This window comes from Mustelus asterias, chromosome 10 (assembly GCF_964213995.1).
Source record: "Mustelus asterias chromosome 10, sMusAst1.hap1.1, whole genome shotgun sequence".
NCBI classification, from domain to species: Eukaryota; Metazoa; Chordata; class Chondrichthyes; order Carcharhiniformes; family Triakidae; genus Mustelus; species Mustelus asterias.
In genome coordinates this window covers 67,632,092-67,650,946 of record NC_135810.1, presented here as the reverse complement: position 1 = coordinate 67,650,946, position 18,855 = coordinate 67,632,092, and the positions used below count along the sequence as shown (strand labels likewise).

Below are 18,855 nucleotides of genomic sequence, written 5' to 3'. Positions count from 1 at the left end.
GAATCATAATAAGCAATTCTTTGAGATGTAAACAAAATAAAATCAAGTGATGCATTGTATTTCATTCATTTGGTTGACTGGTTGTAAGCAAACAACTAGACAGTGTTTGGGTGAGATTATAACTGACTCAAACCCATTCACTTGCAAAAAATTAAAATCAGGTTCTAAAGGTTTCCAGCTGCACCTCATTTCAAGTCAAGCTGTTTCTAAAAAAAATCATGGTTGGCATAGCATTTTCTGTTTTACTACAAAGGTGTAAATAACAATTGCTACATGATCTGTCTGAAGGTCTTGTCACAGTAAGATCACAACACCAGGTTAAAGTCCAACAGGTTTATTTGGTAGCAAATACCATAAGCTTTCGGAGCTTATGGTAAGCTCCGAAAGCTTATGGTATTTGCTACCAAATAAACCTGTTGGACTTTAACCTGGTGTTGTGAGACTTCTTACTGTGCTTACCCCAGTCCAACGCCGGCATCTCCACATCATGAAGGTCTTGTGCCAGCTTAGAGGCATTGCTGAGCCAGCTGAATTACTACCATAATTGGATGAAGAATTGCACCTTCATTCTATTTCATTCAACGATTCTATAACCGTCACCCTCCAAGGAGTACTCTCTGATGTCATTACTGCCCAGATTTTGAACCCTGAACGAATAAAATGCTATAAAAAATAAAGTTAATTGCAAATTTCAGAAGTACAAATTCTTAAAAGGGACCTTGAGGAGGAAACAGCTGATGGAAGAAAGTGTATCTTTTTTAAAAAACTATGCTATGGAAAGATAGCTAAATATTTTTACTTGTGTGGTTAATAACAGAGAATGACAGTAATTGTGAGATAAAATACTGAGCAAACTTAAGAGTGAAAATGCAATGTTATGATTAAAAGCAATAAAAAAGATTCACTTACAGTGTGTGATATCAGGAGGTCCGTAAGGGTCATTTATGTAAACAGTAGTAGGTTTTCCAACTTTAAGGTAGACCACATCTGCTGTGTGTTTCAGCACTGCTACAGCTTCTTCATGGGCTATCTCTTCCAAACTGTAGTTATTTACCTTTTTAAAAAGACACAATTGTGTGACCATTTCCAGAGATATGTTCAACATTAAAATTTAAACATCTCCTTAATTGTGCTGTATTCAATGAGAAGGTACAAACTGGCAAAATAAAATTTCTTACTGAACTTGTGTACCATGCAAAACAAGTAGAGACCATTGTTTCAAGCTTCACTATCGAAGAATTCTTTAAAATAAATTTCTGGAGTAGCTCCAGCATCTGGGGTTTTACCCAACTGGATCAGTGGACAAATACAACACATCGGCTATTTTACATCCCCCTGTGGTTGGCAGGTGGAGGGGACCCTAAAATTAGGTGCCATGCCATGGATGGCATAGTTGGCACCTACCCACTACCCCTGCCCCCACTGCAATTTTACCCATTGCATGGTAGGCATCTGGTGGCCCATCCATTCCTAGGGCAATGGATGGTCACTTAAGGCCTCCCCTTAAGGCCATTGAGATTTTACTGAGACAAGCGGAAATCAACTGCAAGTCTGCATCCCAGCAGCTTTCATTGCTCTGTCTGGTGGCTGGGCAAAGGAGCTCGCATCTCCTTTATGGATCCCCTGTCCCCATTGGAGGTCTTCTGAACCCTGCATTACACCTGTACACTGTCCACTTCCTCGTCACTACACTCATGCCCCTCTTTGCCAGGACCTGCCAGGCTGGGCCCTCAATACCTCCCCCATTCACCTTTGCATTGACAATTGCCATAGGAAACCAGTCACATCCCCTTATGATACTGCTAAGAACAGAGAGCTTCGAGCTACATGATTAGTCAGCAGCTCAGAGTAGAGTCTTCCTCTGGAGGCGTAAGCCTCACCTCAAGCCAACTAACAGCCCAAGAGAATGGCAATTTAGGCAAAATACTGAAAGATTGTCAACAATTATGGAATCATACTCTGAAGTTGGACATCATTTATATCTCAACCAAGGCTACCAAAGCATGAAACATGGTCCTTCATGCCACTGCTCTTGTGGGATCTTGGCTGCTACATTGGCTGTGAAAGACTTTGAGATTTTTTGAGGATGCAAAAGATGTTGTGCAGGATATTTTCCTCTCCCCACACGTGTTTTGTAGCGGTGGAGACAACCTGCCATTGGCTGGCAGCAGGATCTTCTGGTCCTGCTGCCGTCAACAGGGTTTCCTGTTGTTCACAGCCTCCATTGCCGCGGAGCCTACGGTGGGGGGTGGTCGCCCAGGAAGTTCCTGCTGGCAGGAATGGTCAGAAAATCCTGTCCATATGGAAGTTACTTTTGTCTTTAACTTGAGTTTGGACCTTCACAAGAGGGGAGCACTAAATTGCTAGGAAAGAGAAATCCAGCCTTTAGTAATCTCCTAATCATTTGCAACATTAAATGTAAAAAAGCATTCTTATGTCTTAACATGAAGACACACAAGGCTCAAAATATAATCAAATTTGATAAAAATATTATTCCTTACCATGAGGAGTCGGTCTCCAATTTGTAATGTTCCATCTCTCTGTGCAGCTCCTCCATCAATTATTTTTGTAACATATATACTGTTATCACCTGGGATATGCTGGTTACCCACACCACCAGCAATACTGAATCCTAAACCTACAACATAAACAAAGACATCGTTTAGCACATACAATTATTGCAATTTATGCTGTTTCCCATAAATGTGTTATCTATTTTATGTATATCAGAGCAATGCTGAGATGGCATTAGTTTATTTGTAGGTAGGGACCTTGTTTACAGTGCTTTAAAATATCTACTTCATGCTTCAGCTCCAGCTGCCAGCTCTTTCTACTGCTTTGTTTACTTTTCTCTGAGTTCACCACCAGATGTAATAAATCAAGCACTGTGAGCATCAATAGTCAACAGACATGCATATCAAACACAAAAGGAAAATGTAACATTGCAATGTTAGCTTAATTTTTTATGACATTTGCAAAAACTATGATTTTGATCACATTTCAACAAAAAAAGTTTATCTTTAAAGCTATGTCAAAGGCAAGGTACTATTTTAATACTGATTATTCATAAATAATTTATATATCAATTAATTAAGATTTAATGGATCTTACTGGCTTCTTTTTAAAGGCGGTCAACAAAGTTCTCATATTTTTCTCTTTGAAACTTTGCTTGACAAAGGGAGTGAAATAAACAATGGGCTAAAATTTATGGTCATATAATGTTATAGATATTAACCATAATTGAAATAGCTCTGTGGGGCCAGAAACATTGCAGCCATGATTTGCATTAATAATGGTATGGCAAACAGCACTTATAGTAATTTTGACTCAGAATCAGATTGTCAAAGGTAGCCTGGATGATGAGTTTATAGAGTGTTTTGAGAGTTTCTTAGAGCAGCACATTCTGGAGCCAACAAAAGAGATTTGGTAATGTGCAATGACCTTATAGTGGAGGTGCCCCTAGTTGGCAGTGATCATAATATAATTGAATTTCATACTCAGTTTCATGGAGAGAAAAGTGGATTTAAGTCTAGTGTTTTAAACTTAAATAAGGGCAATTATGAGGGCATGAAGACAGCTGACTAAAGTGAACTGAGAAATTAGGTTAAGGGATATAGCAGTACAGAATATTCAAAATAGATACATTAAGGTCAGGAAATGATGCACCACCCATGGTTATCTAAGGAAGTTAAAGATAGTTTCAAATTGAAAGAAAAAGCATAGAATTCCACAAAGATGAGTGGCAGGTCAAAAGATTGGATAGAATATAAAGTACACGAAAGGATGGCTAAAAGATTAACAAAGTGGGAGACATTAAGATATGAGAGAAAGCTATCTTGAAATATAAAAACAGATCATAAGAATTTACAGGTATTTGAAAAGAAAAGTGAGCATTGGTCCTTTCGAGAGTGAGTCTGGGGGATTAATACTGGAAATAAAGGAAATGGTAGATGAATTGAACAGTTATTTTACATCTGTCTTCACTGTAGAGGAAAGAAGTAACATTCTAATAATAATAATTATGAATCAGGAGGCGAAAAGGAGGGAATAATTAAAAACAATTACAATCTCTACGGAAAGGGTATTGAAAAAATGTAAGAACTAAAGGCTAACAAGTCCCCAGATCCTGATGGATTTTATCTGAACATCTTAAAATAACTGGCTGCTGGGGTAGTAGGTGAATTAGTTTTACTTTTTCAAAATTTCCTAGATTCTGAAAAGGTCCCATCGGATTGGAAAATAATGACTTGTGACTCCTCTATTCAAGAAAGGAGGGAGACAGAAAGCAAGAAACTACAGGCCAATTAGATTAACATCTATCAAAAGGAAAATGCTGATGGCTATTATTAAGGCGATTATAGCAGGACACTTTGAAAATCTCAACGTCATCAGGCAGAGTCAACAAGGATTTGTGAAAGGGAAATCGTATTAGACTAATCATATTTGACTAATTCATTAGAATTATTTGAGAAAGTAACCACCAATTGGATAAAGGGGAACCTGTGGATATGTTGTACTTGAAGTCGGTGGTGGCAGAGTTGGGGGGTGGGGAGGAAGAAAGAGATGCTGGCTCTGATCACGGGGACAAGGGGGAGTGATGCTGGCTCTCATCATGGACGGGCGGGGGTGGGAGCCCCTGAGGCCCAAGTTTAAGTTTATATATTTGTGTTACAAGTACATTATCTCCGTGGTGGGGTGGGGAGCAGGTTAATTTTTGCGCTGAAGGGTGCAGCTGGGTGTTACCAGCATGTTTAGGCCCCATCCTTCTACATGCAGTGTGAAACACACCTTCCCTCCCCCCGTTTTATTCTTGACAAAGTGCCATAAGACCTGGAGAGAAAACTGGCACTTTGCCATTTTTGGTCTGGTTCCGCCCATTATCATGGATAGAGGAATGGTTAGCTGATTGGAACAGAGGATAGGCATAAATGGACGATGTTCTGTATGGAAAGATGTGATGAGTGGAGCGCCATAGGAATCAGAGTTGGGTCTCAACTATTTACAATTTATCCCAATGATTTGGGTGAAAGGACTGAATGCATGGCTGCTAAATTTGATGATGATACAAAGATAGGTAGCAAAGTAAGTTAAGAGGAAGTAAGGAATCAAGCAAAGGGATATAGATAGGCTAAGTGAGTGAACAAAAAATTGGCAGATGGTGTATCATGTGAGGAAGTGTGAAATTGTCCACTTTGGCAGGAAGAATAGAAAAGCAGCATGTAATTTAAATGGAGAGAGATTACAGACTCAGGTCTGGAGGGATCTGAGTGTCCTAGTACACAAATCACAAAAATTCGTATCCAGGTACAGCAAGAAATTAGGAAGGGAAGTGGAATGTTGACATTTATGGCAATAGAAGTGGAATATATATGTAGAGAAATTTTATTGCAACATATGGGATGGGATGGGATGGGATGGGATCTACCCCCCCCCCCCCCCCCCCCACTATTTTGCAGTGGAGTTTCCCACTGTTCACTATGGAACCCATGACAAGTGGTCAGCGTCAATGGAACCCGAAGATCCTGCCGGCAGAAATGGCCAGAAAACCCCACCATCGGAGGTTTAGAGACAACACACTAGTACTTACAAACATCATAAGATGCTCCAAGAACACATTTCTGACACATTTGATCCTCATAGGAAAAATTCAAACTATTCAACAAGTTTTAAGACATTCCACTTATAAGACTTCAGGACTTCATTTTTAAATCATGATTCCTGTAATTCTGTTCAGTTTATTTGAAGATTACCTTTGGGTCCTTTTATGAGCTTTATTTCTGTAATAGTTTCCAAAACAGGCCTCCGTCTACGCACATACAGTTGCACAATTGAACCAGCTTCTTTCAAGGCCTCCACAGCTCTACTGTGTGACACTTCAGATACGTCAAATTCATTCACCCGCAGAATGCAGTCATTGACTCTAAATAGCAAAACGAAAATCTACCGTCACATAAAATTATTTGTTTTTCTTAATTTAATCTCTGTATCTATATACTCGGAAATAAGTGGAAAGAAATAGGCACAGCTAAATAATCTGAAATAATGTTTTCTATCAAGCAGAATCTAACTATTAGCATTACTTCACATGCAATTCCACATTGGATATTAGCCAAAATAGAAGAAATAATGCTGTTAGACTACTGGAAAATGGTTGTCATTTTCTATAATGTTACTTATGCAAATTGGAAGGTAATATATTTACTAGGTTCTTTTTTGTTAATTCAGTAGAAACATTACATCAAAATTCTCAAGAATAAAAAATTAACTCAAAAGAAATTGTCATTCGGCTAGGACGAGCACTTTAATTGTTTTATTTATTCCCAGTACAGGGTTGGGACAACCTTTGGCATCATGGTAAATGCAATCACAAGTTTGTTATTTATGCATTCCATTAGCCTTTTTGGTACTTTTGGTTCCTGTTCATGACATTTTACTTATCTATGCACATAGGCCCTTTAAGCCTCTTTGCATCTCTATTGATTTTAACCTTTAACCATTAAGAAAATACTCAGATTTATCCTTTTTGGCTCCAAAGTAGAAGACCTCACAGTTGCCATTATTGAAAGTAATTTACCAAAATTTAGCCCATTTTTTAAAAATTAATATATCTTTTTAATGCTATGCTTCCATCTACACTGTTTATATTTGTGCCATCTGTAACTCATTATCCGAGTAGAAAATAAATAGAGAATGGTTGAGGCCCCAATACAACTCTCTGTGGAATTGCCACTCTCTGCCTCTAGCTGCTCATGATGTGGAGATGCCGGCGTTGGACTGGGGTAAGCACAGTAAGAAGTCTCACAACACCAGGTTAAAGTCCAACAGGTTTATTTGGTAGCAAATATTGCTCCGAAAGCTTATGGTATTTGCTCCAAATAAACCTGTTGGACTTTAACCTGGTGTTGTGAGACTTCTTACTCTAGCTGCTCAGCCATTCTTTTGAACAGTTCAGTAATTTGCCTTCATTTCCATGAGCTTTACTGTAGCTACAGTCTGACTGAAGGACTTTGTCGAGTTCCTTCTGGAAGTCCAGAGGAGTTTGATTAGCGCAACACAGATCTGACAGCAGACTTGGAATTGGATGGCAATGGCACTCAGAGCAGAACTGGCCGGGTGAGTGCATTACACAATGGCCAGCCAATTAACTCTCTCCTTGTGCAGGGCCTGCTGTATCATGGGATGGATTGCCAGCCTCACGTTGTCTGCTGCCATTTTTAAATGCTAGTCTGGCCTGCCTGCAGTTATTTGTGTGTACCTGGCATTGGGAAAGCAGGTATCAGCCTCAGTGCAGATAATATCAAGCCTTCAGCTGCAAAGCAAAAGTTTTGAAAAGCAAGCTATTGATTCTCAAGTGAGAGCTACATAAACAAAATTGTCAGTGTCTGAAACCATGTGAAAAGATCCTGAGACAAAAGTCATCAATCTTGGAAATATCAAAGATCTCAAAACAAACGGACCTACAGTTTAGTGACGCCTCCCTGCAGCTTCTCCTTCAGGCAGCCCAGGGATGGTGCAATATATAATTGGGTCCAGCAGCGCAATGCATCCAATGCCACAAATGGGTCAATGACTTCCTGCAAACCGCATGGATGAGTCAAGAGTATAAGAATTGGCTGTCAGGTGGATAGGATGGGAGGGGTTTCAATGGGGAAGGAGTCAAATAGGAGTGAGAAAGAAAGGAATGCCCCAGGATTGACAGGATGTTCCAATGCTGTTATGGGTGGATGTGTGAGAGAGACCTAAGGAAGGATGCATCATGGTCCTAAGGGATGCCAGGAGAGTGGGCAAAAGAACAGATTATTGTCTGGATACCCACTTTACCCTTCTGCTTACAGAAAGGCCCATAACACCAGATTAGGGCAAACATTGGTGGAGATGTACCAGACCTTAAGACAATGATGGTCACAGAGATGGAGGCTCTGCAGCTAGCCAGAGAGTGGGCAACTGGGCAACTGATGAAAAGGTCAGAGACATGGGTGATAAGAATGAAGAAGACTTGAAGGTGGTGTGAGCCCATGGGGATAAGGGGGCACACAAAACACATGAATTGGTGGAATGATTGACAAGGATTTTAAACGAATTATTTGTCTTCTCCATGCAGTTCCTTTACAGTCGCTGGGTCAAAATCCTGGAATTCCCTCCCTAACAGCAATGGGGGGGTCAACCCACAGAACATGGACTGCAGTAATTCAAGAAGGCAGCTCACCAGTACCTTCTCAAGGGGAACTAGGGATGGGCAATAAATGCTGGCCAGCCAGCGATGCCCATGTCCCACGAATGAATAAAAAAAAAGAATAAATGCAGATTCTGGACCCAAGGGACATTAGCTGCCTCAGCCGTAATCCTGCATTCGACCTCTGAGGATACAGTGTCACATGTTTCCCCCGCACCATCCACCAATGCAAATACACTTACTCAGTGAGGATATAAGAACATAAGAAATAGGAGTAGTAGTAGGCCATCTGACCCCTCGAGCCTGTTCCGCCATTCAATAAGATCATGGCTGATCTTTTCATGGGCTCAGCTCCACTTACCCACCCGCTCATCATAACTCTTAATTCCTATATGTTCACAACGCAGCTTGGGTTCACAATCTGGTGAGTGTGTCACCAAGTAGGGGCAGCTAATGGAGTCTGAGAGAGCCAAGAGTCCTGCTAGAGTCCAGGCTCATGCTGAACCCCAAGCTGATGACAGGCCTATGATTTCAACCAAACTGACTACACTGAACCTGCTGGAATTGCAGCCAAGAACTGGGGAGCATCTAGTGGAGTTGGCAGAGGCATTGTGCAGACATCCACAGATGATGGAGGAGTCTGTCCAGGACATGAGTTCTGCAATGTCTTAGGTTTGGGAGTGCAAGGGTTCCTCCATGGAGAGGTTGACAAAAGTTATGGAAAGCCAAATCCTGCATGTCAATCAGTAACGGCCAGGTATGAGCTCAAACATGTGTACCATTTCTTTGGCCATGAGTTCAATGCAGCAGTGGCCCAACTGTCAAATCTGAGGGTTTCTCTCCTGGCAATCAAGGTTGGACAAATGCACCTCTCCTCCGCTGCCACTAACCCCACTGTCTTCAGTGCGTGAGACCACAGAGAAGGCCTCTGCTCTGATGAGAGAGCCCATCAGCATAGTGGGGTCTTCAAGGCTTTGGGCACCCAAAGAAAGGCTATGAAGGTCAGCTCAGGTAGCGAGACATCCAGCAGTTTACATCCAGCCCAGCTGCAGATACAGGGGCTGCACCTCATCACACCAATCAAAGTGATTTCAGAAGATTACTTGGTTGCATCATGATGGCACAAGTGTATATGCCTTCAATGCTCATGTTTAGCTACAGTATATAATTAAATTATTTTTCGGTGTTCTGTATTTATTGTTTGTGGTCTCCCCTCGTCCCTTTAAGTATATGCCTGTGTAGGCAACATCATTGTGTGGCCATCTCTGTGGATGGGGCAACGGACATGGTGAGACTGTCTGATGATTGGTGGAATTTTAGGTGGTGAGGGAGGGGAAAATATCACCAGTGGTGGTTGTATGTCTGATATTTCTGGACCACTTGGATGGAGGAATTGACTGTGAATAAGGCTCTTATGAACCTCCCTAGTGAACTGTTCCAAGGCTCTGACAAAATGTGCAGGTGTTCTGGATATAAAGCCTCCTTCTTTTGCTGCGCAAAATTGTAAAGAGTGCAGTAAACAGCAATGATTCTTGAGATCCTTGCTAGGTCAAACTGCAAGGCCCAGAAGAGTCTAGAAAGTCTGTTGTCTGTCTGTGGCCTTGGAGGAGCCACAGCAGGCATTGTATTGTGCCTTAACTTCAGTGCTTGATTTTCTCACCAGTGTTAACAGTCAATGACAGTTGAAAATGCCGGAGCACAAACTCACCACGAGCACATCCTGGGAAACAGGTGCACACACGCAGGATACACTTCCTATGGTTGCATAATAGCTAAACATTAAATGAATTCGGAATCACAAAAAACTCTCCAACCCTTTTAAACAGTGCAGTTGTAACTTTCTTGATGCAGCAATGTATGGCTATCGATAATGTCCCTGAAAAAAGGATGTGTAGGAATTTAATGCCTCAGTGATTTCTGGCACCAGTGGCATCGAATGCTCACCCAAATCGAGTTGTAGGTTGACCTGCAGCATCACCCAAAAGCCTGTGACGGACTCCTGGAAAGAACACAGTCTTCTCTAGCACTGGCATTCCAACAACTGCAGGCAGTTAGTGCAACTTTTGAAGACTCTAGAATGTGAGACATTCCATGTTCTGCCTCTTTCCTGCATCAGTTCCCATTTGCATTCTATGTTTTCTGCCCAGCCACAGGCTGCACCTCTAGCTGTTCCTGCTGCCCTAGTACTGTAGCCTCTGGTGTCTGGAGCCTCCAGTGAGCTCCCACCCATATTCTTATGTGGTGAATCATAGAAACCTATCACCTCTATCTTTCTGATCTTTCTCTCTTGCACTCTTGCAGACAAAACTGTGATATTTAGAATATCATTCAGAGACTCTTGTAATCTGATTCTACAATGACTTCCAGTGCACTATTCCCATTCAAAGCTCATCTCCATGCATTATGAATCACATAGGCCTCATATCCAGGTAGAAATGCTGCTTAGCTATCCTTTGGATCCCCAAATCTATTCAATCTTGAAATTAAATAGACAGATTAATAATAACCATTCACAATCTGACATTGTTAACATATCCCTGGAACTTGGAAAAAGCCTATTCACTGTCATCATAGTTGCTTTTGCCATTATCTACAGATATGATCACCTTGCACCTTCTTCCCAGTAAAACAACTGGGATCCCTTTTAATCTGTAACAGCCAAGCTCCCCAGACTTGTCGTCAGCAGAATTCAGAACAGGTCACATGATCTCTTCATTCCTTCATTTTATCCTAACTAAAGACACAGTCCCATAACATCTTATGAAATCTCCCATTTGTAACATCCAAAAACCATTTTAGTCACCTGTTCAGAAAATTCATGCAAGTTCATCAAACATGACCTACGCTTTACAAAGCCACGTTGACTTTTTTTTAAAATCAGCTCAAAATATTCAAGGTGTTTAGAGATTCCATCCTTAATTACAGATCATCGGGGAAGTGATGGCCTAGTCATATTGCTAGACTATTAATCCAGAAACTTTGCTAATGTTCTGGGGACCCGGGTTTAAATCCCGCCATGGTAGATAGTGGAATTTGAATTCAATGACAAGATCTGAAATTAAGAATCTACTAATGACCATGAAACCATTGTCGATTGTCAGAAAACCCCATCTGGTTCACTACTGTCCTTTAAGAATGGAAATCTGCCATCCTCAGCTGGTCTGGCCAACACGTGACTCCAGAGCCACAGCAATGTGGTTGACTCTTAACTGCTCTTTGGCAACTAGGGATGGGCAATAAATGCAGGCTAGCCAGTGACGCCCATATCCCATGAATGAATAAAAAAAACTCCAATAATTTTTAGAAAACAGATGGTAGGCTGACTGATCTATAATTCTTTTGTTTCTCTCTGTCTCTTTCACCTTTCTTGAATTTCAGAGTAACTTGCAATTTTCTAATCTAAAGGAACGGTTCCCAATTTGAGAGAACTTTGAAAGATAATAGTAATGGACTAGCTATGTTCTCGCCTATTCACTTAAATCTGGGATAATAACCATCTTTCCCAGGGGATTTGTCACTCTTCAGTGCCATTAATTTTGGTAAGTTCCCGAGCCTGATTCAGTATTAGTTTACTTGGCATATCCTGCATGTTAATTCCAAGTAACCATTTTTTAATTTTCATTTATAATATCAGCATTTTCAGTTTTTAAAGAACCAGCATTGATCTTGACCATCTCCTTTTACTCTTGTAATTGTAATTTTTGTGTGTTGGTATTGATATCTCCTGCAAACTTCTTTTCGTATTCCCCTTTTGAAACATTTACTATCCATTTTGTAATTCTTTATTATGCTTTGTATCCCTCTCATTCATGAGAATCTGTAATTTCTTTTCTGCATTCTTGTATGCTTTTTCATTTGGTTTTATGTCATCCCTGACCTTTTTAATTGTTTTTGTTTGCCAAGGAGATCTTTTGATCCTTAGGGGATCTGTGTCATGTTTAATCTTTTTTGAACACTTCCCACTCATCTTCTGTCATTTCATTTATTAACAGATTTGCCAAGTTTACTGTGGGAATTCACTGTCTCATTTTGTGAAAGCCAACCTCATCTAAATTTAGGATCTTAGTCGCTGTTTAGCAATTCTTCTTTACATAAATGTTCACACACCATTAGGCTGTTAACTAACTCCAGCTCAGCACTCATTATTCTGTCCAATGTGGTTTGTCCCCTTGTTAGTTTGAGGACATATTGTTGCAGAAAACTATCCTGAACACACAAGAAATTTGCTAGTTTTCTGACATGCAATTGACTGCTTATAACAATCTATACAGAAGTTAAAATTCCTTAGTAAAACCACTCTACCTTGAATGTATATTTGTCTAATCACTGCATTAATACTTTGTCAATTCACAGCTTCTACCAAAAAGTCTAGACACAAATTCCTTGTAGCATCGTAAATCCCCTTCTATTTCTGAATTCTACCTATGAAATCTTCAATAACTGCTTAAACTCTCTTTATATCCCTTTTATCTTAGAGGTGATTTCATCCTTTCAGCCTAATTCTACATCCACCTGTCTTCCTGTAGACCTCATGACCTGGTATATTCAGATCTCAGTCCACTTATTGGCCACTTAAAGGCCTCAATAGGAACATGGGACTAGGACATTATAGTTATTACTGAAACGTGGCTCAGGGAGGGGCAGAAGTGCTGGAGGAAATATGTGAGGAAATTACAGATAGCTCCAAGAAAAATAGGATGGTAATAGCAGAGGACTTTAACTTTTCTCTCCATCCTAGCCCCTAATGCAATGGCTGTCCCAGTCAATGTTGGAACTTTGTTGAGTGTATACAGGAGGAATTTCTCATTCAGTATATGGATGGCCTGGCGAGAGAGAGGGAAAAACTTGACCTCCTCTTGGGAAATAAGGAAGGGCAGGAGACAGAAGTGTTAGTGAGGGATTACTTGGGGTCAGTGACCATAATTCCATTAGTTTTAAGATAGCTATGGAGAATGATACGTCTGGCCCAGAAGTTAAAATTCTAAATTAAGGCAAGGCCAATTTTGATGGTATCAGGCTGGAACGTTCACAAGTTAATTGGAGGAGTCTGTGGGAAGGCAAAAGGATGTCTGGTAAGTGGGAGGTTGTCAAAATTGTGTTCACCAGGGTTCAGCGTAAGCATATTCCCTTTAGAGGGAAGGGCAAGGCTGGTAGAAGTAGGGAACCCTGGGTGACTTGGGATTTTGAGGCCCTGGTCAAAAAGAAGAAGGATGCATATGGCATGCATAGGCAGCTGGGATCAAATGGATCCCTCGAAGAGTATAGAGGTTGTCAGAACAGAGTTAAGAGAAAAATCTGGAGGTGAAAAAGGGAACATGAGATTGCTTTGGCAGGTAAGGCAAAGGAGAATCCAAAGAGCTTCGACAAATATATAAAGGGCAAAAGAGTAACTAGCGAGAGAGTAGGGCCTCTTAAGGATCAACAAGGTCATCTATATGCGGATCCACAAGAGATGGGTGACATCCTAAATGAATATTTCTCATCAGTATTTACTGTTGAGAAAGGCATGGATGTTAGGGAACTTGGGGAAATAAATAGTGATGTCTTGAGGAGTGTACATATTGCAGAGGAGGTGATGCTGGAAGTCTTAAAGCGCATCAAGGTAAATGGAAGATAAATCCCTGGGACCAGATGAAATGTATCCCAGGACGTTGTGGGTCCCCTAGCAGAGATATTTGAATCATCAACAGCCACAGGTGAGGTGCCTGAAGATTGCAGAGTAGCAAATGTTTGCCTTTGTTTAAGGAGGACTGCAGGGAAAAGCCTAGCAACTACAGACTGGTGAGCCTAACATCTGTAGTGGGTAAGTTGTTAGAAGGTATTCTGAGAGACAGGACTGAATCGGGACAGTCAACATGGCTTTCCGAGTGGAAAATCATGTCTCACGAATTTGTTTCATGTTATTTGAAGGGATAACCAAGAAGGTAGATGAGGGGAGTGCAGTTGACGTTATCTACATGGACTTTAGCAAGGCCTTTGAGAAGGTACTGCATGGTAGGTTGTTGCATAAGGTTAAATCTCACGGAATCCAGGATGAGGTAGCCAATCAGATTCAAAATTGGCTTGATGACAGAAGTCAGAGGGTGATGGTAGAGGTTTGTTTTTCAAACTGGAGGCCTGTGACCAGCGATGTGCCATAGGGATCGGTGCTGGATCCACTGTTATTTGGTATTTATATTAATGATTTGGATGAGAATTTAGGAGGCATGGCTAGTAAGTTTGCAAATGACATTAAGATTGGTGGCATAGTGGACAGTGAAGAAGGTTATCTAGGATTGCAACGGGATCTTGATCAATTGGGCCGATGAATGGCCGATGGAGTTTAATTTAGATAAATGTGAGGTGATGCATTTTGGTCGATTGATTCAGGGCAGGACCTACACAGTAAATGGTAGGGTGTTAGGGAAGAGTTATAGAACTAAGAGATCTAGGAGCACAGGTTCAAAGCTCCTTGAAAGTGGAGTCACAGGTGGACAGGGTGGTGAAGAAGGCATTCGGCATGCTTGGTTTCATTGGTCAGACCATTGAATACAGGAATGGGACGTCTTGTTGAAGCTGTACAAGACATTAGTAAGGCCATGCTTGGAATACTGTGTACAGTTCTGGTTACCCAGTTATAGAAAGGATATTATTAAACTAGAAAGAGTGCAGACAAGATTTTCTATGTGCTACCAGGACTTGATGGTTTGAGTTAGAAGGTGAGGCTGTATAGTCTGGAGCATAGGAGGCTTAGGGGTGATCTTATAGAGGTCTATAATATAATGAGGGGCATAGGTCAGGTAGGGGAGTCTAAAACTAGAGGGCATAGGTTTAAGGTGAGAGGGGAGAGATAGAAAAGAGTCCAGAGGGGTAATTTTTTCACTCAGATGGTGGTGGGTGTCTGGGACGAACTGTCAGAGGCAGTAGTAAAGGCAGGTACAATTTTGTCTTTTAAGAAGCATTACATGGGTAAGATGGGTATAGAGGGATATGGGCCAAATGTGGGCAGTTGGGACTAGCTAGTGGTAAAAACTGAACGGCATGGACAAGTTAGGCCAAAGGGCCTGTTTCCATGCTATAAACCTCTATGACTCTAATAAGCCCAAGCATGACTTCCCCAATCTCCTTTAATTGCGATGGGAGCAGAAGCCGGTGGGTAGATGGATGGCACAGCACCCACCAGATCTTACATGCCCCATCATCAAACCCACTGATGGGTTTCAGATTAAGAAAGGGCCAAGTGTTGGAGGGGAAACACTTCTGTGGAAATTGTTGGGGCCATGGGGGCTGCCCACTCTTTAGCATACGAGACCTTTAAGTGGCCTCATGTATTATACTCACACGGAAAAGCCTATGCCAGTTCAGAAACCTGGCAGCTGTGTGGGCTGGTGTGGCCTAAGGTTTTGCAGATCCTGTTGGTCCATCAGAGCAGCCCTCTCCAAGATCACCTCATATCCCACCCTCCCCCATCTTTTAACCCTCCCAATTGGTCTCTCTAGTCCAGTCTGCTTTCCCCTTTAGCTAAGTCAGGGAATAAATCGCAATTGTTTATGATTTACATAGATGATTTGGAGTTGGGGACCAAGTGTAGTGTATCAAAATTCGCAGATGGGTGGCAGAGCAAAGTGTGCAGAGGACGCTGAAAGAGAAATAGATAATCTAAGTGAGTGGGCGAGGGTCTGGCAGATGGAGTACAATGTTGGTAAATGTGAGGTCATCCATTTTGGTAGGAATTACAGCAAAACGGACTATTATTTAAATGGTAAAAAATTGTAGCATGCTGCTGTGCAGAGGGACCTGGATATCCTTGTGCAGGAATCTCAAGGAGTTGGTTTGCAGGTGCAGCAGGTAATTAAGGCGGCAAATAGAATTTTGTCTTTTATTGCTAGAGGGATGGAGTTTAAAAACAGTGAGGTTATGTTGCAGCTGTATAAGGTGCTGGTGAGGCCACACCTGGAGTACTGTGTACAGTTTTGGTCTCCTCACTTGAGAAAGGATATACTGGCACTGGAAGGGGTGCAGAGGGATTCACTAGGTTGATCCCGGAGTTGAGAGGATTGGCTTATGAGGAGAGGCTGAGTAGACTGGGGCTATACTCATTGGAATTTAGAAGAATGAGGGGAGCTCTTATAAAAACATGTAAGATTATGAAGGGAATAAATAAGATAGAAGCAGGGATGTTGTTTCCACTGGCGGGTGAAACTAGAACTAGGGGGCATAACCTCAAAATAAGGGGGAGCAGATTTAGGACTGAGTTGAGGAGCAACTTCTTCACACAAAGGGTTGTAAATCTGTGGAATTCCCTGCCCAGTGAAGCAGTTGAGGCTACCTCATTGAATGTTTTTAAGGCAAGAATAGATAAATGTTTGAACAGTAAAGGAATTAAGGGTTATGGTGAGCGGGCGGGTAAGTGGAGCTAAGTCCATAAAAAGATCAGCCATGATCTTATTGAATGGCAGAGCAGGCTCGAGGGGCCAGATGGCCTACTCCTGCTCCTAGTTCTTATGTCCATCATGCTCCTAACACCTGCCCCACAGCCATTTAACTCTGGGAGTAGTGTTAAGTGATGAGCCAAGACTTCCATCTTCTCTCTTGAGAAGAAGCCTACCTTAGAGAGCTATCAGCCAGTCGAATGGCCAGCAGCTCCGTAGTCCCAGCAACACCACCTGTAATAGTGGTCACTGGTGGGGCTACAGGCAGTCCCATCATACTGGGTAGTCCAGGTATTTCCAGGATTTGGGGTCTCACAGGGAGCAGAGCCCTTAAGATTTTGACCCAATACAGTGAAGGAATGGAGAAATAGTTCTAAGTCAGGATAGTGTCTGACTTAGAGGAGAACATGCAGTCGTGGTGCCCCACTGCTCTTGTCCTCCTGGTTGCAAAGGTTCTGGATTTGGAAGGTACTGTGAAAAAGCTTTGGCAAGATGCCAAATGGTGGAGGGAGTGAATGGTGGATGGGGTACTGATCAAGTGGCTGTTTTGTCCTGCATAGTGTGGAACTTCTTGATTGTTGTTGGTGCGACACTCATCTGGGCAAGCAGAGGGTATTTCATTGCTCTCTTGACTTGTGCCTTGCAGATAGTGGACAGACTTTGGGGAATAAGGAAGTTGACCAGAAGTTTCCCAGATTCTATGATTATATTTCATCTGTTTGCAATTGCAACTTTCCATTCTAATATCTTTCTTTTTCTTTAACTGAAGATTTCGCCTTCATGGTGGTTGAGGACCAGTGACCATGTTTGACCTATTTCCCACTTTTCTGCTCTCACTCCTACTCACCCTCTCAGAACCACATTAGGATTCCCCTTGTCCTCACCTTCCACCCCACCAGTCTCCGTATTCATTGGATCATCCTCGACCATTACCTCCAACTGCAGCATGATGCCACCACCAAACACATCTTCCTGTCCGCTTTCAACATTCTGAAGCATTCAGCATTCCTTCCACAACACCCTGGTCCCCTCCTCAGTCATCCCAACAACCTTCGCCCCCCCCACCCTCCCCTACAGCAACTGTCCTTGCAAGTGTAGGATTTATTGCACATGTTCTTTTACCTCCTCCATTCTCATTCTCCAAGGCCGCAAACATTATTTCATTCAATTTAGTATACTACATTTGCTGCTCACAATGTGGTCACTGTGTGAAATCTCCTCCTCTGGTTGTTTCTTTACTTCATCATTCATGACTGGATGTGGCAGGATTGCAGAGCGTTGATCTGCTCATTTGGTTCTGGGATCACTTAGCTCTATCTATAGCATACTGCTTCTGTTGTATAGCATGTTTCATCATGTTAGCATCTCATTTTTTAATGTCAGATACAAATCTTGGCATGCTTTCCTACACACCTCATTGAACCAGGGCTGGTTACCTGACTTACTCATAATGATAAGAGTGAGGAATATGCCAGGCCATGTGGATATAGATCATGGTGGAACACATTTCTGCTGCTGATGGCCCACAATGCCTCATGGATACCCAGTTTTTAGCTGCTAGATCAGTTTTGAATCTCTCCCATTTAGCATGGTGGTAGTGCCACAAAACACAATGGATGAGCTCCTCATTGTGAAGATTGTTTCCACAAGGACGGTGTGGTGGTTACTCCCACCAATACTGTCATAAACAGATGCATCTGCAACAGGTAGATTGATCTGGATAAGGTCAAGTAGATTTTTGCCTCTTGTTGGTTCTCTCACTACCTTCTGCAGGCTCAATATGACAGATATGTCCTCCAAAAGCCACTCTTAGCGATGGACATTGAAATCCTCACACCCAGAGTACATTATGTGCCCTCATTGCTTCTTTCAAGTGGTGTTAAACACTGAGGAACACTGATAAATCTGTTGAGAGAGGGCAGTAAATGGAAAACAGCAGGAGATTTCCTTGCCCATATTTGATCTGATGCCATGAGACTTCATAGGATCTGCAGTCAATGTTGAGGACTCCTTGGACCATTCCCTCCCAAATGCATTCCACTTTGCCACCACCTCTCTTGGCCTGTCCTACTGGTGGAACAGGGCATTCTCAGGGATGGCAATGGATGAGTCTGGGATATTGGATAAAAGATATGACTAATTTGTGGGATAAATCTCCCAATTTTGGCACAAGTTGCCAGCAGTGAATGAGGAAGACTTTTCAGGTTCGACTGGGTAGGGTTTGCTGTTGTAATTTCCAGTGTCTAAGCCAATGTTGGGTGGTCGGTCCAA

At 41.9% G+C, this 18,855-nt stretch overlaps 1 protein-coding gene across 1 annotated transcript in view; it reads right to left on the bottom strand.

Annotated features, from left to right (window-relative positions):
- dlg2 (discs, large homolog 2 (Drosophila)) overlaps positions 1 to 18,855 on the bottom strand; it is a 945,868-nt gene that overhangs the window by 464,632 nt on the left and 462,381 nt on the right. The window contains exons 11-13 of the mRNA XM_078221879.1: positions 5,751 to 5,920; positions 2,502 to 2,638; positions 910 to 1,054 (exon numbers count right to left, since the gene is read on the bottom strand). Coding sequence (XP_078078005.1) covers positions 910 to 1,054; positions 2,502 to 2,638; positions 5,751 to 5,920 — 452 coding nt within the window. The remainder of the gene's footprint in view (positions 1 to 909; positions 1,055 to 2,501; positions 2,639 to 5,750; positions 5,921 to 18,855) is intronic.